A 24,894-nucleotide genomic window follows, 5' to 3' on the forward strand; every position below is an offset into this window, starting at 1 on the left:
GGCCTCCCTTGAAAATAAATTAGAATTTCCTTAAAGCAGCAAGGGACCAGACCACTGGAGTTAATGGATTGGAAGGAGTATATTGTTGTTTGAGGGGTTTCCTGGAAACTTTGTTTATTATTTTGTCTCAAAAATTATCATGAAATCTAAACCGTTGTTTTTCAAATGAATTTTTGGAGATAGGCTGTTTGTAAATTAGGACCAGCCCAGAAAGTAGTGTGGTGAGAGGGAAGAGCTCTGTATAATGGTCAAATGACTAATATGTAGTATCCCAAATAGCAATTCTGTGAAAAGCCACTGCAGGTGCAAGTTTATTTAAAAACAGACTACAACACAGGTGCAATTCTCCTTATAAACATTTAACCACAGTACACTACCCTGAAAGTCTATGTGGAAAGCCATTGGGAAAGAAAGATAATTCAGTTTTTTGTTTGTTTTAATTTTTAAAAGACTTGAGGATGAAGTTTCTTTCTCATAGTTTGAATTCTTTTTAAATTTAGTTTTTGCCTCCTGATATCTAAATATAAATTTTACATATGCCGTGATTGGAGGCAGATCAATACTTGAAGAAATTCTGTATGCAAGAACCAAAATGTTTAGGGTTAAAAAATGTCAGTTAGAAGAAATTTCACCATACAGATGTGAAAAAAATACTATTGATGACTTTTGGTTTTGTGGGAAGTGAAAGAGACTAGAAGTTAGGAAGCTTAATGCTCTGCTGTTAGCTTTAAAATGACTAAGATTGATTCAAAAATTCAAAATAGATTCTAAACTTGTACAATTTAAATGGGAAAAGAAGTTACTCTTATCAATATAAAGGAGTGCATGGTGTCATTACTATGGTTTTCCCCTTCATCATTTTGCTGTAGCTCCAGGGTCCTTTTTTTTGTTTGTTTTTTGCTCTTGTCCTGGGCAGGCCAAGCTCTTTCCTATCTTAGGCCTTGTACTTGCTGTTTCCTTTCTTCTTGGGATAGTGTTTGCCTGAGTCTGTGGAAGGCAGAATAATGTCCCCTCAAAAATGTTCATGCCCTAGTCCCTAGCACCTGGAATCTGTTACCCCATTACATAGCAAAAGAGACTTTCAAATGTGATTAAAGGTATGGGCCTTACAATGGGGAGATTATCCTCAATTATCTGGCTGGGCCCAGTGGAATCACATGAACCCCTAAAAGCAGAGAACTTTCCCTAGCTGGAAGCAGGAGAGCTATGGCAAAAGCCCAGGTTAGAGACATTTGAAGCATGAGAAGGACTTGAACCACTGTTGCTAACTTTGAAGATCAAGGGGGCCACTAGTCAGGGAGGGTTGTCAGCATCTAGAAGCTGAGAACAAACTTCAGCTGAGAGCAGGCAAGGGAATGGGGACCTCAGCTTTAAAAGTGCAAGGGACTGAATTCAACCAACAACTTGAATGAACTTGGCAGTAGATTCTCTACCAGAGCCTCAAGATAAGTTAAGACTCAGACTGGCTGACACCTAGGTTTCCACATTGTGAAATCAGAGTAGAGGAATTAGCTTACCCAGACTTCTGACTTACAGAACTGTGAGATAATTCATTTGTGTTGTTTTAAGCCACTCAATTTATGATAATTTGTTATAGCAGCATAGAAAGCTAGTTCAGTCTTCTTCACACTTGCTCCTGTTTCAGCTTAGATGTTACCTCTTCAGAGAGCCCTTTCCAGAGTATGTGTCTTCTAAAGTAGGCTACATCAACCCTACCCCAGGACCCCAGGACCCCCTGGGGATACCAAAATCTGTGGATGCTCAAGTCCCTTATAAAAAATGGGATTTATATAAAATTTATATAAAATGGGTCTGTGGATTGCAGATGTGGAACCTGTAGATGTGGAGGGCCGACTGTACTTTGTTTATCTGCTTCATTACATTTATTGCAAACTGTGATTGTTTTATTTATTTTTCTCATCTGTCTTCTCCACTAGAGTATAATCTCTGGGAAGGCAGGGACAGGTTAGTCATGGTCAGCTGTATCTTAGCACCAAGGATACAACATATTAAATACATATTAGGTTGGCAACATACGTTTTTTGAAAAGTAATTTTTGATATATAGGCATACCTTGTTTTATTACACTTTGCTTTATTGTGTTTTCTACAAATTAAAGGTTTGTGGTAACCTGCATTTGAGCAAGTCTATTGGTGCCAACAACGATTGCTCATTTTATGTCTTTGTGTCACATTTTGATAATTCTTTGACTATTTCAAACTCTCCACCAGCAAAATTACAACTTGCTGAAGGCTCAAATGATGGTTAGTATTTTTTTTTTTAGCATAAAGTCCTTTTTAAAGAAAATTTTTTTTGGCTGCACCACATGGCATGTGGGATCTTAGTTCCCTGACCAGGGATCGAACCCATGCTCATCTTAACCGCTGGACCGCCAGGAAGTCCCTAAAGTACTTTTAAATTAAGGTTAGTACTTTTTTTTTAAGACATAATGTTATTGCACACTAAATAGACTAAAGTATAGTATAAACATAACTTTTATATGCACTGGGAAACCAAAACATTCATATGACTCACTTTATTGCAATATTCACTTTATTGCAGTGGTCTGGGACCAAACCTGCAATATCTCCGACGTATGCCTATAATAGTAAATGAAATAACTCCAAATGGGGTAGTAGAGACTTTGTGACAAACCATAGTATATCGACATTATGGAATATTACATAACTACTTCAAAGGTTAACATGTGTTCTATATCAACTTAATTCTGCCCTTAAGTCTAAGCATTTGCTTAACCTGTAATAATATGCAAAATGTGAGGCCATCATTTAATTCTTAATCTACAAAATAGATCCAGGGTTAAGATTCTGAAAGGGAAGGGATAGGCATGCACTGTTTGGAGTGCTAATTGGTCTTTCTTTGCTACTGACTCAATTATCTTTAATTTATTATGAATATATAAGTTGTAAAGGATAATATAACAAACACCCATATACTACTACTTGATTCAAGAAATAAAGCATTACAAATCCAATTGTAATTGCTTGTTTACTTCTTACCATTATTAAACATATCTTTAAAATTTTTTTGATAATGATTCTCAATAAGTTACATTTGCTTTTGTGGAATTGGAAGGAGAGTGTTCTACAGGTGTTTTGGGAAGTCCAGAGCAACCCAGCCAGGAGGGATCTCCCCTTCCAGGGGAGAAATAGATTACCAGTAGATCAAGGGCTTTAGCTTGCATTTGTCACAGAAAAACTCCCTCTTTAATCTTTGTGAGTAACTTTACGTACAATGGATTTGTGGAACTTTGAATGACTATAGGATGTTTTGGGGCTTCTAGGATGTTTAAAATTAAATTGGTAACAATTATATATTTATTATACTATTTATAAATACACAAAGAATTTTCCACTTTTTTTTTGGCTGCGTCTGGTTGCAGCACGCGGGATCTTTGTTGAGGCATGCGGGCTCTCTCGTTGAGGGGTGGGAGCTCAGTAGCTGTGAGGTGCGGGCTTAGTTGCCCCACGGCACGTGGGATCTTAGTTCCCTGACCAGGGATGGAACCCGCATCCCCTGCGTTGGAAGGTGGATGCTTTACCACTGGACCACCAGGGAAGTCCCCAGAATTTTCCACTTTTGAATGCTTTATCTTGCTTCACTTGTCTTGGAGATCATTTTTGCAGTTAATGATTCTTGGATCTTTCCTCCAGTGCTAATATGATCTTCCCTCAGTTTAGGGAAGTCCCCAGAATTTTCCACTTTTGAATGCTTTATCTTGCTTCACGTCTCTTGGAGATCATTTTTGCAGTTAATGATTCTTGGATCTTTCCTCCAGTGCTAATATGATCTTCCCTCAGTTTATTTTCCTATGTTAATTCAATAATTACTTTTGTATTGTCTAGTGTCTCAAAGGTATAGAAAGTAGATATATAGTATATAGAGAGAAGGTGTAAAGGCTTTGTTTCTGATGACTCTGTAACATATTTTAGAAGTTATTTTTTGGAGCTGATTTGGGCAATACTATTTATTACCAAAACCTGTTTTTCATGTAAAGTTCAAGGGCAAATTGGAGCAATGAATTGTTACACTAAATGCAGAATTTAATCCATTAGAAGGAAAATCAAGAGTGTTCAGCTACTTCTTGGATTTAAAGCCAAGAAGGTTATTAAAAAATATCATCCTTTTAAGTGTTTAACTGGCAAAATGCCAGGATATCAAGGATCCTTTTATATTATGGAAGACTTTCAAGGAGAGAAATCACATGATATTAAAGATAGAGGCTAAGGAGAGATTGATTACTTATGATAAGTATTCATGCTCTCCTTATGGATAAAATGGAGAATTACAGTCTGTGTGATAGTATGGTATTAACTTGATAGTATGGGTTAACTTGAAATGAACTACTATACCCAAAATGTGCTTATTAATGAATTGTTGTTAGCTTGGAGGTGGGACTTTAGACATATGCCATAGAAGTCTATCTTCAGCACTATGCCACTGTACATTTTTATTAGTGACTTAAATGAGGATTCTGATGGCAGGTATATTAAGTTTGTAGATGCTGTGGAGCTAAGAGAAATAACTAATGTGCTAGGTTTCAAAATCTGGACTCAAAAAGAATCTAATAGGTTGTAATGTTGGTCTGAGTTTAGTAAGAGAAAACTTAGGGACCAATGCTAAATCTCATACCCAAATCCCAACTGTTCAAGTATTAAATGTGAGGAAGTTATTACTTTATAGAAACACTTATTTTTTTTTTCCAACAAAAGGTTCACATATTTATTACTGAGCTACACCGTGAGCAGTGGTGAGGAAAGATCAAGAAAAGAGGAGAGAGCATCAAACACAGGCAGCTGTTCCAGACACTAACGATGTTCTGATGCGGTAAGATACAGTTGACCTTGATAGCATAAATGTGTACCACTTCATATGTGAGGCTCCTTATAAACCCAGCTTGGTTCTTCTCCAATGTCTTCTCTTGGAGTTGTACCTGATTTTATTACTAGTTTTCATTCGAATCCACTGGGGAATGGGACAATTCTGCTTTTGTTTCTTGGCCAGGAATCTCTTGATACTGAAAGTCTTGTGAGAAGACATGGCGAGGAGCAAATCCAAACGCACATAAGATGGCGGACAAGAGAAAAGACTAGAAACACTTATTTTTTGAAAGAAGATTTTAGTTGACTGACAAGTAATAGAAGCCAAGAGAGTAACACAGTTGTCAAAAAAGAGATACTATAATCTTAAGTATCATTTATTGAAAAATGTTATATTCCTGCTGTGTTTTGTACTTGGTCAAATAACACTTGGACAGTTGTATACATATCTGGACATTACAGTTTAAAAAGTGACGTTGACACTATGGAACCTGTCCAAGAAAGAGATTAATAGTATTAGAGGACTTAAAATAAGACACCGTTTTCAACGCGTTGTGAAGATGTTCTCCATTCATCCTTTATTCAATTAATATATTTTAGGCAGTCCTGTGCTTTTTTCTTGGAAACAGAAGTGAGCAACAAGACAATGCAATTCTCAAGGAGCTTTTATTCTAATGAGGAGGAGACAGATACTAAGTAAACTAAATAAGATATTTGAACAATGATAAATACTATGAGGAAAATAAAATAGAGTAATGTGACAGTGACTGGTAGTTAGGATGATTAGCAATCAGAGAAATTCTCTCTGAGGCAATGACATTTGACTTGAGACTTGAATGATGATGAGGGGCCAACCATGCAAGGATATGGAAAGTGTTTCATGCAGAGGGACTATAAAGTACAAAGGCCCTGCACAGAAGTAGCTGGAGAATGATGAATGAAAGGGAGAGTTGTGGGAAATCAAGCAAGATAATGAGTTTGAATTTATTCTAAGTGTAGTGAGAAGCCAGTAGAGGGTTTTAAGTCAGATATGATCTCATTTACCTTTTGAAAAGATCACTGCTGAGTGGACAATGAGTTATAGGGGTAAGACTGGATGTAGAGAAGAGTTTAGAGCAGAAAATAGTTTAATGAGTTATAAACATGAAACCATTTTTTCCTCCCAATCATTGCTTCCAATTACCATAATTAAATTTTTCTTTGCCTTACCTTGACAAGGTTTTAAGAAGATTCAATAATTTTGGTAATTTTCCATTATTAAATGTCTAGTTTATTTGTTGTGAACCTGTGAAACTGTTGTAAAAAGTAGTTTATTAAAAAAAACTCTAGTTCAGTCTAAAAACTTATATCTCATCTTATTTTTTAAAAGAGAATTTTAGTTGACTGTATAACTGATAGAAGCCAAATAGAAGCCAACAGTGTAACATAGCTGCCAAAAAAGAGATACTGTAATCTTAAGTAGTATTTATTGAAAAATGTTGTAGTGTTGCTTTTTGTTAATTTCAAGCCTCTGGCATCTAATTCAAACAAGATGGAATGATAGGGACCAGATTTACCCTCCCGCCTGGAACAACTGACAAAATCTATGAAATAATGATTTTTAAGACATTGGACGTTAGGCAACAGTGATCTCTGAGAAACAGAAAACAGATGAGGAGATCTCTGCAATTGCCCCAGCTTGCTTCCTTGAAAGAATTTCTAGGCCATGGCTTCACTGGTGAAATCTGCCAAACATTTAAAGAAAAAAATAATACTAATTCTACACTCTTCCAGAAAATTGGGGAGGAGGAAATACTTCTAAACTTACTCTATTGGGCCAGCATTATCCTGATAAAACCAGGCAAAGACATTACAAGAAAAGAACATTTCAAACCAATATCCATTATGAGCATATAAGGAGAAATTCTAAGCAAAATTTTAGTAAGTTGAATCTATCAATTTATAAGAAGGATAGTACATCGTGATTAAGTGAGGTTTATCCCAGGAATGCAAGGTTAGTTTAACATTTAAAATCAATGTAATTTACCATATTAACAAACTAAAAAAGGAAAATCATATGGTCATCCAGTAGACAGAGAAAAAGCATTTGAAAAAATACAATATCCATTACTGATTAAAAAAAAAACTCTCAGCAAACTAGGAACAGAAGGGAACCTCCTAAACTTGATAAAGGACATTCAAGGAAAACCTAACATCATACTTAAAAAATGAATTCTGAAGATGTGAATTTTTTAACAGCTTTATTGAGATGTAATTGGTATACAATGAACTGTACACATTTAACCATACAATATGATAAATTTTGACTTATATGTGCACTCCTGAATTCATAACTACATCAAGATAGTGAACATATCCATCCTCCCTAAGAGTTTCCTCATGCACCCTTGTAATCCTACTCTCCCTCCCTTTATTCCCTGTCCCTACCTTCCCAGGCAATCACTGATCTACTTTCTATCACTATAGATTTGTTTGCATTTTCTAGAATTATTTATATTAAAACATTACATATTTTATATGTAACATTTAATATAAAATTTAATACAAATATAATCATACATTAAAATATATTTTAAAATAATATTTTAAAAGTATGATTATATATTTTATAATATATTTAAATATTTTAAATATACAAAATATATGGGATCATACAGCATGTACTCTTTTTGATATTTTTTCTGGCTACTTTCACACAGAACAATTATTTTGAGATTCATCCACGTTGTTGTGTATAGCAACAGTTCATTCACTTTTATTGCTGAGTAATGGATACGCCACAATTTGTTTATCCAGTTTTTTTAGTAGACATTTAGGTTGCTTCCAGTTTTGTGCTATTACAAATAAAGCTAACACTTTTCCCAAGTGTCCTCTGCCTCCCCCTCCAAGTCAGAAAAACTTTGGATATATTCTTTTTCTTCCTTTTGGCTTTATTGAGAAATAATTGGCATATAATGGTGTGTAAGTTTAATATATATATCACATTTTCTTTATCTGTCTGTATGTGGACACTTAGGTTATTTCCACGTCTTGGCTATTGTGAATAATGCTGCAATGAACATGGGTGTGTAGATATCTCTTTGAGATAGTGATTCAGTTTCCTTCGGATATATACCCAGAAGTGGGCTTACTGGATTGTAGGGTAGTTCTATTTTTAATTATTTGAAAATCTTCATATTGTTTTCCATAGCCACTGTATCAATTTACATTCCCACGTACAGTACAACAGGGTTCCCTTTTCTCCACATCCTCACCAGTATTTGTTGTCTTTTGTCTTTTTGATAAGCCATTTCAACAAGTATGATGTTATATCTCATTGTGGTTTTGATTTGCGTTTCCCAGATGATTAGTGATGTTGAGTACCTTTTCATGTACTTGTTGGTGATTTATATGCCTTCTTCGGAGAAATGTCTATTCAAATCCTCTGCCCATTATAAAATCAGATTTTTTTTTTTGCTATTTAGTTGTATGAGTTCCTTATTTATTTTATATATTAATCTTTTATCAGATATGTGGTTTACGAATATTTCCTCCCATTCCATAAGTTGCATTTTCATTTTGCTAACTGTTTCTTTTGCTGTGCAGAACTTTTAGTTTGATGTAGTCTCAGTTGTTGATTTTTTTTCTTTTTTTGCTAGTGCTTTTGGTGTCATATCCAAAAATTATTGTCAAGACCAATTACAAGGAGTTTTTTCCCATATGTTTTCTTCTAAGAGTTTTATGGTTTTAGGTCTTATGTTTAAGTCCTTAATCCATTTCAAATTAATTTTTGTGAGTGGTGTAAGGTAGAGGTCCAGTTTCATTATTTTGCATGTGAATATCCAGAAGAGACTGTCCTTTCTCCACTGAGTATTATTGTCTCTCTTGTGAAATATTAGTTGACCATATATGTGTGGATTTATTTTGGGGTTCTCGATTCTGTTCCATTGGTCTATGTGTCTGTTTTCATGCCAGTATCCTACTGTTCTGATTACTAATACAGATTTGTTGGATATTTTCATTCATACCTTATAAGGGTCATATAGGAGGAGCCCATATCAGGTTCTAGGTTTCTACATGCCTGCAACCCAAGGGGATATGTGAAGCTCTCCCAGGAATGTTTTCCTTAAACCTCATTGCAACTGATAGCCCCAAGTTGGGTTTGCATTTTCTGCAACTCAACAAGGAGTGACCAGCATAATGTTGGTGATAATTGTTATGATGATGATAATAATCACTGGTACCTATTTAGCACTTACCAGATGCCAAGATCTGTTTTAACTTCTTTATATGTAGTAATACATGTTAAGCCTCACAACAGTCCTATGAAATATGTATTATGTATTGTTATTATCCCCATTTTATAGAGAGGGGAATTGAAACATAGAGGTTAAATGATTTGACCAAGGTTTGCCTAGTGTCTCACAACTAGTAAGTGGTGGATTGGGTGATAAACCCAAGCAGTCAGACTCAGAATCCTTTCTATTCGGTTGGCCAAAAAGTTCGTTCGGGGTTTTCATCGTACAGAAAAACCCGAACGAACTTTTTGGCCAGCCCAATATTAACTATTATGTATATTGTTTCTCAATTTCCCCTTCTTGCAGGGTTCTTGATCTCTTTATTTTCTTGATTCTCTCCCTCATTTAACTTTGGGGATAAAAGAACACCTTGTCCTGCCCCCTCTCAAAAGTAAAAGGGGGAAAGTCTCTTACCACAAACAGTGCTATTTCCAAAAGGCCAACACCTTCTGTGATAGCATTCCCCTTTTCCCTCCAAAGTTCTCTAAAGACTAGAGGATTGAACCTGGAAGTGGTAGGGTGGTGATGGTAATAAGCTGAGTTCTGTTGCTTCTTGTTAAGTCTTGGAGGAAGTATCCAACTCTCTTTAGAATTTAGGGTACTTAGCCATTCTTGTTTGTCATCTGTGAGTCCTAGTTGCCAATGCTGGGGCAAAGGAAAAAATCACTTTTTATTACTGAGGCTATTATAGTAGTCTAGGAAAGAAGACAGAGGCTTGGACTAGGGTGGCAGTGAAAATGGAGAGAATCATAAATTTCGGGTATATTTTGGAAATAAAACCAACAAGACATGGTAGTAAATTGAACATGAGGGAGAAGAACAGAAAGGGATCAAAGAAGAGGATTTTGCCTTGAGCAACCAGGTAGATGGAGGTACCATTTACCGAGATGAGGAAGACTAAAGATGAAAAGAGATTGGAATGGAAGTGTGAGGGTGGCTTGGTCATCGAGAGTACTGTTTTGCCTGGTTAAGTTTTAGATACCTGTTAGATAGCCATGTGAAGGTATCAAATAGAGAGTTGGATACAGGAGTTTGCAGCTCGATGGGCAAGGTAAAGTCTACAGTTATAGATCTGAAAGTCACAGCATGTCCTATATTCAAAGCCATGGGATCAGATAAAATCAGTTAGGGAGAGGATGAGAGAAGAGAGAAGGCTGAGGATCAACCTTAATATTCAGAGGAAAACTCAGCAAGATACTGAACAGGAGTCATCAGTCAGATAGGAAGAAAACAAGGAGAGTGTATTGTCTGTGTCTCAAGAGAATCAAGTCTTTGTCATGATTTGAGTATCCTAAATATAATAAGCTATGTACAGAGGAAGTGAAGCATCGACCTATTTCAGATAGTTTTCTGAACTCAGGCTGTCTGCTGTATAGGAAATTGAAACAAAACTTGAGTGGGAATAAAGAAGGTGAGACTAAATTACCTTAAGATCTCTTTCATCCAAATGAGTCTACCACTGAAACTCTTACTGTAAGAATCATATGTTTAAATGTGGAAAAATAAACCATTTTTGGTGAAGAATTTAGAACATGGGGCTAAGCTCCCAATTATTTAACTCACTTGAATGGATACATTTTTTAGTAGGAAGAACAAAATCAGAGATGAAGTGGTTTAAAAATTAAACCAGACCTACTAAAAAGATTATGAAACAATTCACCTATAAAACATAAATAGAAGTGAATATAAGCCTCAGCTAAGTGATTTCCAATGTAAGCCCATTTGTTTAAAAAAATTACCTTTATTAGCTTCTGGCTCTTCCATAGTTAATGCTGCTAGTTATGCCCCCCCCCCCACAGGCTTCTAGTGTACCAATTTTCAAATTTTAGTGTACATCAATCAACTGGAAGACTTTTTAAAAATACGTATTTCAAGGTCACATCTCTAGAAATTCTGATAGGGTGTAGCCAGGAAATCTATATTTTGACTAATACTCTAGGGAGGATGACCCCGGGACCACACTTGACAAAACACTTGTCCTGATCCTATATTGCATGTATAGGTAACTCTCTTCTGGTAGCAAAAGTGCCACTTGGCACTGTCCACACTATTTTTATTAAAATAATTTATTTTAGATGCATGGTTTACATAATAGAATTACAAAACTATAAGGTTGAAAGAATAGAAATCAAATATAGAGCTTTTCTTTAGCTTAGTAATTATATGTCAGTCTTGGCTTTTATAAAAAATAAGTTTTGGGGGAGGCCTTAATTTGTCTCCAGAGATTTATCCAACTTGCTTGTTGGGGAGGCAGTCTACCCTTGAGTTTATTTTCAAGGAAATAATGGCTTAAAAAATGTATCCAACTAACTTCTAGTTACTCTTTTTTTTGGAGTGATATAATAAATCAGTTATTTAGATCTTAAGTGGTTGATATTTGTTTTGACATCCTGACCACACACTAAAATAATGAGCTTTCAGATGTTTCTTTTTCTATAAGATATAATTATTCATGTGAATCCAGTATATTTTTCTTAACCTCAAATAGTTTCTAAGTCCTATGAAAGTAGAAATTAAAATGAGAACAAAGTTTGATAGTGCAATAATATTGTGTGTTCTAGTGCCTGGCACTTTGTCCTTGCTAGACGTTCAGTACGTGTTGACTGAAGGAGTACAATTATGTGCTAGTCTTTAATAGCTTTCATTCTGCCATTTTTTACTGCCAGCTGTGAAATCCGCTTGCCTACTTATGGTCCTGAAGTATTTCTTTACTAACTCTCAAAATTCTAGGAGATCCTTAAAAAATTAGAGAACTGAAAACCAAAAGTAACATAGATTTGATGTTGTATAATTGTAGCCAACCCTGCCTAAGAGACATTCTAGCGTGTTGGGGTAGGAGGTAGGGGGATGCCCTATCCAAAAGCTCAGGGGTTTTTTTTGTTTGTTTGTTTTTTACACTAATTAGTGAAAAAAATTTATAAGCAATACTGTGGTGATTCAGTTTTCTGTTCAGACATCTCAAACACACATCATTTCATGGATTTACAATTCTGAAAGGTGTAACTGGGTGAGCAAATACAGGGTCTGCTTTAATACTATCAAATTGAAACATGGCAACTGATAACATCTAGCATCCACCTGTTTCTAATTCCAGTTCCACATTTGAACTTATAAAATAACTGAAAATAATGAGAATATATATATATTATATATATAATCTATAATCTGTATGTTAAACCTGGTAACTTGGTTAATGAAGGACTAGAAGAAAAAGTTGACATAAAATGCAATTGGAACCTTAAAGGGCTTTAATTCTTTCCTCCTCCTTCTCTCTCCTTCATTTATTGTTCCAGGCACAACAAGTATCATATTATGTTAGACTTGAAAACTTTATTATCGAGGTAATAACGTTGAGAATCCCCATTTAAACATTCTTAATGGACTACTGCCTTGAAATTATTAGTCTTCTGATTTAATTATATAGAATAAATGTAAAATAAAAAGTGATTGCACCAAAACATGGGTTTAGGGGATATTTTGGAAGAAAATACGTAAATCTGAGCCATAATTTCTTTCCAGTGCAGTATTTAAATTTCAGACTTCAACCGCAGTTGTGATTGTTTTTAGTTTGTTAGCTGCCTGGAGTGTTATTTTAAGAAAGCAGAAGCACCATCATTTGCACACTCCTTATAGATCACACACCTTAACCCTGACTTTTTAGCTCCAGTTTTTCAAAAGAAAGTCAAGATGAAGAACTATTTGCTTTTCTGGGGAGTCCTGGCCATTTTTGTTATGGCTGTTCTTGTGACAGGTATGTGGTATTTGAGAATGAACCCAGATAAAAGGAAAAATAGAACACAGATCTGTTCTTCAGATTTAAACATTTATATTTGTGTTTTGGTTGGACAGCTAGCTGGCTACTTTTTTCTAACATGTCTTAATCTTTGTATGAGCAGTGATATTTACATGGACAAGACTCATTGTAATTCTTTTTATTCTTTTTTCTCTTCTCTTATTTGTTTGCCTACTACAACCTAGAGAATAAGAAAGTGGATATTTCTGGATAAGTACAGATAGCTATACTTACACGAATACCCATATTCAATCTTGAAAATCAGTAATCTTCTCCTTGAGTGTCTCAAATTTATATTCTGGAGAAATGAAGTAATAATTATTATAAATACAATATAGAGTACATTGGGATTTTATTTCCCCAGAGAGCTTGGTATTAATACGTTCTAACAACGTTCCTGGATCTGAGCCTACAGATTTATTATGACCCTTTAACAATGTTTAATGTTGTACACGTTTCCTATAACTTGATGGCTGAACTTCAGTTATTTTGTTTATTAACTTTTCAAACTATTATAGAAAATGGATTATTTTCTGAATATAGAAGTACAGTGTTTAATAATTTTCATCTAGAAGGGCATATGAATTAGAAGTGATATAATTTGGCTGGTTTGTTCTAAGACTTACTGAGTTTATTCTTTTTTTTTTGATCTCATTCTTATTTCAAGACAGAGTATGATGTAATTAAGAACAGTGATTTTACATATAGTTTATACTAATTTAGCATTAAGAATAATGAATTTCTAATAATATTTAAAACATAAAGATATTAGTAGTAAACCATGTATATGTACCTATACGTATATATAAATACATACGTTTATAACATATTTATATACCTATAAACATATGTGAAACATATATATAGCTACATATGTATAAAAGCTATAATTTCTTGAGTACATACTGTATTCTAGGTATTATGCTAACTGCTTTACATTCCATTTAATTCTCACAATAACCATTTGAGGGTAGGTACTATTATTGTTTCTGACATATAGTTGAGCCCATTGAAATTTAGAGAGATGAAGTAACTTACCTAAGGTCATACAACAAGCATGTGGTAGGTAGAACCCAGGCCATCAGACACTATAGTCCACACTCCTAACTACTATCCTATTCTTCCTGTATAAGAGAATCACCTTTTAGTAAACTCATTATGTTCATATCTAATATGTATTAAGTCTATTTTCTAACTCGTTTGAATTGAATTAAATTTAACAAATATTTATTGAGCACCTACTATCTTTCAGGTGCTCTTGGAATAAAGTGAGGCATAGTCTACAATAACAGGTTTATTAGGAAAAATACTGCTTGTCGATGAAACAGAATGTTAGGATCTTATAAGTCTTGGTGAATTGAAAGTATTTGTACATTTTTCTGGTAGGTATATTAGGCTACCTAGTATTTTTATATAGTAACAGTAATGATGGTTTTTTCCTAGGTTTCTGGCAAGAAAATATAATATATGTCATAACTAAAATACAGATATTTTCTATTTAAGACTTAATGGTCAAGTCACTACTTGACTCAATCTGTATTTTTTGGTCAGGCATTACATGCTCATTTCTATTTTATTGAGAGAAAGCATTTAAGAGTCATGAATACAGGAGGAGGGAAAGGACACCATTTAAGTCATCTTACTCTTCAAAAAATTAAGAAGAATTATATCATTGTCTTAAATTGCTTCGTAATGATTTTTCTCCAATACCATATAGACTTTTATCAGAAGATTTATTAAGAACTTATGAATAATGGCATAATAATGCATTATAAAGTACTTCAAAACAATTATAAGTACGATAACAATGGTCTTAAAATGTTTTTGTAATGACTGTTATCATTAAGACTGAAATACTGCAGTTAGCTCCTTTCTGCTCTGGGATCGTCACCAGAATAATTAGATTTCCAGTTACAATTATATCTATCCTTATCATTTAACTTTTATAACTTGAATTTGTGTGCTAAGTCTTTGTTTTTTTAATTGAGGCTTGATGGAAGGAAATTTTAAAGGTCACTTAGCTAAAATTATAGGAATAAAAAAGATATTTAACATCATTATTATTGTTTAATTAACACTATTAAATAAAGCTATTTATTTTTTGGGGGAGTGGATTGACTATTTATGTCTTTTACATTTTTTTTTTTTAACGTTTAAACAATCTATTATCCAGATCACTGATGATTTAACTTTTTTTTTTTTTAAAGAAAGTACTTGAACTGCGTTTTTTAATTTTTTAAATTTATTTTTATTTATTTATTTATGGCTGTGTTGGGTCTTCGTCTCTGTGCGAGGGCTCTCTCTGGCTATGGCAAGTGGGGGCCACTCTTCATTGCGGTGCGCGGGCCTCTCACTATCGCGGCCTCTCCTGTTGCGGAGCACACGCTCCAGACGCGCAGGCTCAGTAGTTGTGGCTCACGGGCCCAGTTGCTCCGCGGCATGTGGGATCTTCCCAGACCAGGGCTCGAACCCGCGTCCCCTGCATTAGCAGGCAGACTCTCAACCACTGCGCCACCAGGGAAGCCCTTTTACATTGTTTTAATTTTTTACATTAATTTTTCAACTTTTTAAAGAAAAAAAACAATGTTTTTTTTACTCAGGTTCTTATGCATTTTAAGAGAGATGAAATGACACTGTTTTCCACCCACTACATATATTAGAAGCATCTTCTTTTTTTTTATTAAAAATTTTTACAAGACAAGGAAAGACTGAGGAACTGTCACAGATTAGAGTACATACATATATACTAAGGAGACACAACAACTAAATCAAATGTGGGATCCCAGATTGGATCCTTGGACAGGAAAAGAATAGTGGAAAAACTGGTCAAATCTGAATTAGGTCTGTAGTTTAGTTTATAGTATTGTATCAGTGTTGCTTTCCTCATTTTGACAACTGTACTATGGTTATGTAAGTTGTAAATATTAGGGGAAATTAGGTGAAGGATATATGAGAACTTTCTGTACTATTTTTGCAAATTTTCTGTAACACTAAAATCATTTCAGAATAAAAAAATGTAAAACTTTTTTTATATATTCCGGAACTTAATTCACTATTTTCCTTTCCAAGCTTGCTTTTTTTTGATGTGTTCCCTATATTTATTAATGGGATTATTAGTCTCCTAGTCACCAGTAAAGCCATTTATTATTAACTCTTCAGGTATCTGTTAACTGATCGAAGTCCAGATAATAAGAAATTTTCTTTGTTAATTCTTTGCAGCACTTACCAGACCTCATTGTCTAATATTCAGATTAGACAATAAATATTGACATTCAGAGTTAAGGCTTTAATAGTCATCTGTGTATAATATTCAGATTAGACAGTAAATGTTGACATTCAGAGTTAAGGCTTTAATAGTCATCTGTGTATTCACTCATTCATTATTTTTTTCTGTACACATGCATATTATATTAAATAGAACTTGTTCCTCACAATATATTCTAAATTGTTTTAGCAAATTTATAGCACCTTATGTCTCTATATATTGTATCTTTAAAAATAATTCTTATAAGAAATATTAATAAATATAGCACTTATTATTTTATTGTATTAAATCATTATACTATGATAACCTGAATGTTATTATGAAAAAGAAGAATATAATTAAGTTTAGGAAACTTTTAGTGGAGAATATTTAAAGTCTTACAAAATAAGGTTATCTTTGGGCAAATATGCATGTTCTTAGTTCTAATGCAATCTAAGGAAAAAAGAAAGTAAAACTGGGAGTTCAGGAAGGATGTGACACTTCAAACTGGGTTTATTATAAAGGCTAATGTTACTTTTTGTTCACTTTTGAATAAATTGCTCTGGTCTGAGAGAAATCCAGTTTAGATTTTTGTTTTCTTTCTCATTTTGGCATTTGGCACTGATTTTTACAAAGCCACATCATTCAGAGGGTTGTGCCTCTATTAATAGCTTTAGATTAAAACCAGAATTCTTTCAGTCAGGTTAGAAAGACCATGGACTGGTCCAAGGGAAGGAGAGAAAATTCCTTTTGGAGTTCATTTGGATTTCCTTCACTACGCTGTGAGATTCCACTTAGCTATTTTAGATTAGGAAAAAGAACAAATGGAGAAAGCCAAAACTGATCAACCATAAAACTTAAGTTTTCTGCTGGGGGGAGGGGCATAAATTAACTCGATAGAAAGTATAAAAATAGACTTTCGTTTACCTTTCTTCTTAATATATATTATCTTTCAAGCCCAAGATGAAGATGAAAGGACTGTTCTTGTTGACAACAAGTGTAAGTGTGCCCGGATTACTTCCAGGATCATCCCTTCTGCTGAAGATCCTAGTCAAGACATTGTGGAGAGAAACATCAGAATTATGTATGTGGTATTTCATGTTGCATTTTTTCATATTGTGAGCAGAGATACTTTCTGATAGTAGCAATTGTTTGCATGTGATACCTATATCTTTGCTCCTCTTTTTGGTGTGTAGCACCTTACATTAGTTGAATCTGGTTAATGGGCTTGAGCCAATTATGTAGAAGTTGGGAGCAGGAACAAAGGTTTCCAGGCAACCTAAAACCAGTCAGCTAGATCAAATAATAACTGAAGGTCGAATCTAGTCATCAACATGCCCTGTTTATACGGAGTTATTTCAATTTGAATCAGAACTTTTAGTTGCCCTTGATCAGTTCAAAGTGAAACTTGAGATAACATTAAAAGGCTTGTTTTGTACCATATATGGACCACAGAGTATTTCACTTTGTACTCAACTGCCGGTCTCCATAAAAGTAAGGTAGACTAATCAAATTGACTAAATTAATTTCGTCTACACTTGTATATTGGACTTCAGATATTTATTTCATTTCACACATAGTCTGTCATAAAGTCTTATTCGACAGCAAAAATGCTAATAATACTTAAGAGCTGAGATTCCTATTGGATCTAGTCATTAATGTCTTCCTTGTGAACTACTTCTACCTTGAATAGCCTCCCCCCTAATCAAACACCTCTTACTGAAACAGAACATAGCACTCGATCCCATTTAATCAATGGGAGAAGTATAATATGCTTAAGAATTTGTTTCGAGTTCTGGCTGTCACTAAATAGCTATGTGCCCTGGTATGCTAGTTACTTAACCAATCTAAACTTCAACTTTCTCATCTTTACTAATAGGAAAATAATATGTATCTCATAGGGTTATTGTAAAGATAAATTGAGAAGATCTATTCCTTTTAAAGACTGTGTAGTTCCTGGCACATTTTCAAAACATATTTGCTGTTACTTATTTACCTAACCTATGTGCCAGTTATCATTATGTCACTATCCTTCTTAAAATCCCTTTGCTGGTTCCCATAATGTTGTTACTAGGATAAATTACGAACGTCTCAGCCTGACCTATAACGCTCGGCAAAACTCTCAAGCTCTTCCATTGCCACTATTTTTTTCACCTCATGTTTGAAAAGCCAGTACATTGCAGTACCTTTATTTCCTCACACTCACAGTGCTCTCTTCCTCTTCCGTTTTTGCATAACCTAGTTCCTCTGCTTGAAGAACTCTTTCTCCCACCCCTCTTAGCCTGGTTAACTCCGTACCCTGCATGTCTTAGCTTGGACATCTCTTCCTCTAGCAAATTTTCTCTGACCACAGAGTCTGTACCACATAGCTCCCTGTTAGGGGTGGAACAATTGGAGAAGCATGTAACTTCAGGGGATGCCATCCATGACTCTGGCACCTAAACCATGTTGAAGAGGAGTGTCTAGCTTATGTTTAAATCTCCAGGGGACAGATTTAAAATGGCACACCAGGATTCTCTAATTTATCTTTTTCTTCTATTACATGATTCTTTTTATGATATATTATTTATTAAAATCAGGCAATTCAGTTACTTATGCCACTTCCCTGATGTGTATTGATGCTTCCCTAATCTTATTTCTGGAAGTTTTATTATCATTGCTGTGTCATTATGGCATTATTCCCAACTCCATCACTTACTAATGATGTGACTTTGGGCAAGTTACTTAACTAATTTGAGCCTGTTTCCTAAACTGAAAAAAAGGAATAATTATATAGGTATGTATATATACACATGTACTTCATAAGGTTGTGAGGATTAAATATAGTAATTTATAAAAGCACCTAGAACAGTGTTTGGCCCATGGTGAAACACTCATACATGTTTATTCCCTTATTTTTCTCATTATTTAAAACATTTTTTAATACTACTAGAGATTTTACAATGTAATAAAGAGTTGATCATTCATTCATTAATTTGGCAAACACTTATTGAGTGCTTCTGAAAGCCACTGAGGATTGGAGCTGGGGATAAAATAATGCATATAAAACACAGTCCATGCCATCAGAGAATTTACAGTGTAGTAGGGAACTTTAAATAATTGAAAAGGCGGTTTCAATACAGTATTGTAAATGCTATGACAAGAGTAGGCATAGGATGTTATAGGAGCACGAAGCGGGGGCACCCAGTCCAGTCCTTGGGGGAGGTGGGAGAGTGGCAGGGGGAGGCGGGAGAGGGTATTTGGAGTAAGTGGTAGAAGTGGATGATGGCTGTTAGCTGACTGAACTGGAGTTAGCTAGGTAAGTGTGTGTGGGGGAACGGCAGGGTTGATAGGTGAAGCAGCTCATGCCAGGAAAAGGAAACAGGGTTGCTGTGAGGATTATATGAGATCATCATGTTAGCATGTTTATCATAGGTACCAGGCACACTGTAAGTGCTTAGTAAATGTTAGAACTGTTATTGTTTTTGTCATTGTTAAGACTTGGAGATGAGAAAATCGTGGTAAGTTTGTGCAATTGCAAGCAGCTGTTTACAGCTGGCACATGTTATAAAGAGGGTGGTGTGGTGAGAGATAAGGCTGGAGAGTTAGAGGTATTTCACGTAGTGTCTTCTATGCCATCTTAATGATACCCTGTTTTCTAGGGGGAGACAGTGTAGGTTTTAAGCAGAGAAGGAAATTAGGCTTTATTTTAAAAAGACTGTTTTGACAATAATGTGGCTAATATATTGGAGAGGTCAAGACTGAAGGAGGGTATTGCTGCAAACTAGGAGAGAAATGGTGGTGTCCTGATCAAGTAGCTGGAGTTCACAGATGCAAAGAATCAGAATCAATTGAACTGTGAGATGGATTAGATATAGGTCATGACAGAGAGGGAAGACTGAGGGTGGTATCCAAGTTTTTGGCTTGGATATCTATGTGGATAATATTGCTAAATACTGAGTTAGGAAACATGAGTTTTTTTTGTTTTTTTTTTTTTTTGTATTTTTTGGTAGGGAGGGATGCATATGATGAGGAGTGGTGACATAGATGAAAAAATGTAAAATTTAATGAAATCACCTGAACTAGTTGATGTGTAATTTTTCATGGAACATCTCCAAATCAAGAGGTCTGGATTCCAGTTCCAGCTTTACTACTTAGTAGCTGTGTGACCTTGGGTAGGTCACCAACCTCTTTGATTTATAATTACTGCATTTCTAAAATGTGGATATTAGTATCTGTCCATTCATTCCATAAATATTGAACATATTCTACATGCCACATATGTAGCAAGGCACTGGGAATGTGTAAATGTTTTTGCTTCAAGGAATTTATAGAATCTAGAAGCAACTACTGTGTAGGTAAACAACTGTAATATGGCATTTGTTATAATAAGATATAAGAAACTTTAATGAGACTACAGAGGAAGGAGTTTATTGAGGGGTGGGGATGGGATCAAGGTAAAAATCAGAGAGAAGGTAAAACTTGAGCTTATTTTTAAAGGAAAAGCAGGGATTTGCCAAGTAATCAAAGATAGTTGACAGAGGAGTTGTTGTGAGGTTTATTTTGAATGACAGTGTTTAAAGTGTAACAATTACTGTGAAATCTGAGTGATAGTATTACTAAAGAGTGTTTATAGAGTGCTAAATGTCCGAATGAAACAGTAAGTACTGTCCTAGCAATATACCTATTACCAAAAATAGCAATATCTGCTAATTTCATTATTCTTCTTTGTTTTCTTTCTTTCTTTTTTTTTTAGTGTTCCTCTGAACAGCAGGGAGAATATCTCTGATCCTACCTCACCCCTGAGAACCAAATTTGTGTACCATTTGTCCGACCTGTAAGAGATTTTCCTTCATACTAATACAGATATTGAAGTCAATAACTTTTAATTAAATTGTTAGTAAGAATGTTTTTGAAAACAAATTGGGTTATAAACATTTACCAATATAATTTGAACTTTTGAATACATTAATTCCTATGTTAATCATTAGGTATCATAAATTCATAAAACTTTATCACAGATAAAAGTTAGCTGTAAATTTATTCTAAAGATGAAATTATTGCCATTAGCACAAAGGACCAATTTGTCTTTATAGTTCAATAATTCAGACACATTAACATGCAGGTGTTTCTTTGGAAGCTATAGAATCCAGCATAAAAAATTAAAGAACAAACCCTTCTTTGTTACTGTAAATAACTCATTTACTCCTAGTACCTCACAATCATATTATCATATTATTAATTATATTGCTTACTTTCAACTGAAGGTTTAAAAATTACGTAAATAATTCTGTATTATAGAGACGTTGAAGTCTGAAAGGAGTCACCCTTTGTCAGAACTAATTGATTTTGGATAGAAATGTATAGTTACTCAGATTCTGAGACAACATTTGATGGGGGTTGTCTAATGCATATATTTGTTTTTCAGCTGTAAAAAATGTGATCTTACGGAAGTGGAGCTGGATAATCAAGTAGTTACTGCCACCCAGAGCAATATCTGTGATGAAGACATTGAGACCTGTTACACTTATGACAGAAACAAGTGCTATACAAACAGGGTCCCACTTACCTATGGTGGTAAGACCAAAATAGTGGAAACAGCTTTGACCCCGGATTCCTGCTATCCTGACTAATTTAAGTCATTGCTGACTGCACAACTCCTTATCTTGAAAGGCTCTCCATTTTGATTCCAGGTAGTTAATATATTTACTACCAATGAATTTGAAACCATGATTTTTTTTTTTTGGATAATATAAAACTAACTACCCCACTCCTCCCCACCCCCCTGCCCCCGGGCAAATAACTGAAATAGTAGCATTGTTATTTTTTAAGGTAAATTTCTAGCATTTAAAAAAATAGACAAGGGGAGAAAATAAAACTCAAAAGAGTAAAAATCAGGAGACATAATTAAATTTTGCCTTTTTTTTTTTTTTTTTTGGCTTTGCCCTGGAGAGCCTGAGCTTTTGCACATTCTATACTATTCTCTTTAAAAAAAGTATCACTGTGCAGAGAAAATTTATATGTAAATATAGGTCAATTGTTTGTCTTCATTAGAAAAATAATAATTGGAAAACATGTTTTGGAAATATTCATAAAATAATTTAAAATGGGATCTCTAATATTTATGAAACCAATTAGCTGAAAGTGACATAATTAAGTGTATAATAGAAAAATATATTTTGATATAACAGATTTGGAGCAAATGATATGGATTTTTTTTAATAAAATTTTTTTGGTAATCAGGATAGTGTGAGAAATTCCCATTAGAAATCACCTCTGTTATAACTGAATCTAACAAATTATGTATTCCAAAATATGTATTCTCCAGCACAGTTTGAACAATTAAATAGATTCATAAGCATATACCTGTGTGAAATAATTTACTGGAAAAAAGTTTGCTTGTGTTAACTTTGCTGTATGTAAGTTAAAATATTATTTATGGGACTTCCCTGGTGGTGCAGTGGTTAAGAATCCGCCTGCCAATGCAGGGGACACAGGTTCATGCCCTGGTCCAGGAAGATCCCACATTCCACGTAGCAACTAAGCCTGTGCGCCACAACTACTGAGCCTGTGCTCTAGAGCCCGCGAGCCATAACTACTGAGCCCACATGCCACAACTCCTGAAGCCCGTGTGCCTAGAGCCCTGCCCCACAACAAGAGAAGCCACTGCAATGAGAAGCCCACGTGCCGCAACCAGAGAAAGCCCGTCACAGCAACGAAGACCCAGTGCAGCCAAAAATAAATAAACAAATAAATAAATAAATAAAAATATCATTTATTACTGAGGAACAGTTTGTAAGTATAATTATGCATCAATCACTGAATTCAAACCTGTAATATTTGAGGTAGCTTTGTCTTTTTATACCTAAAATTAAATAAAAAGGCCAAGTCCATCGTGACAAATACAGTGTTTCTCATGGCACATAAAACTTCTTTATGGCAGAAAGTCAAGGCCAATTGGCATACATATCTAAGACTACTGTGGAAAGTAAATGCTGACCCTGCATTTAAAATAATGAGAGGCTGATTAGTAAAATCAGTTTCTTGAAGAAACATTGTTCTGTTTTCTTTTTTTTTCAAACGGTAATAGTCATTTTTAATAACTTCCACTGTGTTCATACTGATTATTCAGTGTTTTTTTTTTTTTTTTTTTAGGGATAAGGCTCCGACACTCTGGTGCTTCAGTAGGAATCATAGTTTTGATATGCTAAAGACAAATCATTCTTGACCAATCTTCAATCTGGTATGTGGTTTTAGCCAAGAATTTGAACTTTATTTAATCAGTAAACAGTTATTGAATATTTACCACATGCGAGGAACTCTGCTAGATTTTTGGTGATTGATCTGTGATAAGTGCCCTCAAGATAGTGCCACTCACTTCCTAGACCTCTGCTCAGTTGGACCCCAGTTCAGTTCGGTAACAATCTTCACCATGAAGCTCACCCTGACTACTTAAAAAAAAATTGCAAATCCTGTTCCCTATCTTGGTTTATTCCACCCCCATGTGCTTATCACTCTCTAGCAGACTATATCATTTTACTTATATATTATGTTTATGGTGTCTCCTCCAACAATGCATAAGCGCCACAAGCACAGCCATTTTTATTTTGCCCATTGATGTATCCCCGGCACTGGGAAGGGTGTCTGGCACGTAGAGGAGCTCAATAAATAGTTGTTGAATGAATGAATATGAGTACAGCTTAGTTGAGGAAACAAGACATATGCACAATCACAATCACTTGGCAGAATCACGTAAAGCAAATAAATAGGTTTCGAAGTGTTCTGAGAATTTATGGGAGACTTCTCCCCCAGTTTTATTGAGATATAACTGACATACAACTTTGTATAAGTTTTAAGGTGTACAGCAGAATGACTTCACATACTTACCTATTGTGAAATTGTTACCACAATAAGTTTAGTTAACATCCATCACCTCATATAGGTACAAATTTTTTTTCCCTTGTGATGAGAACTTTTAGGGGGAGACTGTTTCTGAAGAGCCTCCTCTACTGTACTCCCATCTTTGCCTTAGTTTCTCTGCATACCCAATAAAAAAAGTTTTTGGTACTATGTTGCAGATTCTTGTAGGAGAGAGCCCTATGCCAGTATTATTGCCTCATTAAATGCCAGCTGGAAGAGGACTGCAAACTTAAAGTCCTGTGGGTCTTCCTTCTTTCAGAAGTTCAGTTAAACTCTAGAATTATCATATTGATAACAATTTAGCCCTTATACTAAGTGCTAGGTGTTAGTCTAAGTGCTTTATTAAGCATTAACTCATTCAGTATAAATCCAGAGTAGCTGGTGACTCTTAAATGAGTTACTGAAGAGTGATTAAAGCCTTCCTGTTAGTTTCATTCATACATTTAAGTGGACAATTTAGCAGGGCTACATGAGGAGTCAGTGCAGATGAAGCAGCTGTGAAAGGAACCGCTCCTTTGTCTTTGTGTTTGTGTGAGGTCCATGGGCTGTTCCCAACCAATGATGATTGAGTGTGGCAAAGATACTAAGACAGGCTTTGGGGTGGCAGTGTAGTATAGTGGTTAAATCCATGGCCTAGCTTGGAATACTCTACTTAGAGACTAAATGACAAGTCACCAAGGGCAAGTTTATTCAATGTAAGGTTGAAAAATGAGTAAAAATAACTATCTCATAAAATATCTCATGAAATAACTATCTTATAAAAATAAGCATACATGCCATAATGTATGTATATCACTTAACACAGCTTTTATAGCTTTCAGTAACCTTCTGTAAATTACA

The 24,894-nt window shown here is 34.8% G+C and overlaps 1 protein-coding gene across 1 annotated transcript; it reads right to left on the reverse strand.

The window, feature by feature from the left end:
* Nucleotides 1-4,883: 4,883 nt before the first annotated feature.
* Nucleotides 4,884-5,061, reverse strand: LOC132365914 (large ribosomal subunit protein eL39-like). The gene has a single exon (XM_059922897.1). It carries the CDS (start codon nucleotides 5,059-5,061, stop codon nucleotides 4,906-4,908), a length of 156 nt encoding a protein of 51 aa, XP_059778880.1. The 3' UTR covers nucleotides 4,884-4,905.
* Between the last annotated feature and the right edge of the window lie 19,833 nt (nucleotides 5,062-24,894).

This window comes from Balaenoptera ricei, chromosome 5 (assembly GCF_028023285.1).
Source record: "Balaenoptera ricei isolate mBalRic1 chromosome 5, mBalRic1.hap2, whole genome shotgun sequence".
Classification (NCBI taxonomy): Eukaryota; Metazoa; Chordata; class Mammalia; order Artiodactyla; family Balaenopteridae; genus Balaenoptera; species Balaenoptera ricei.

Bases quoted from the DNA above. Each gene is read 5' to 3' on its own strand.
- LOC132365914 (XM_059922897.1), bottom strand. From the start codon at position 5,061: ATGTCTTCTCACAAGACTTTCAGTATCAAGAGATTCCTGGCCAAGAAA.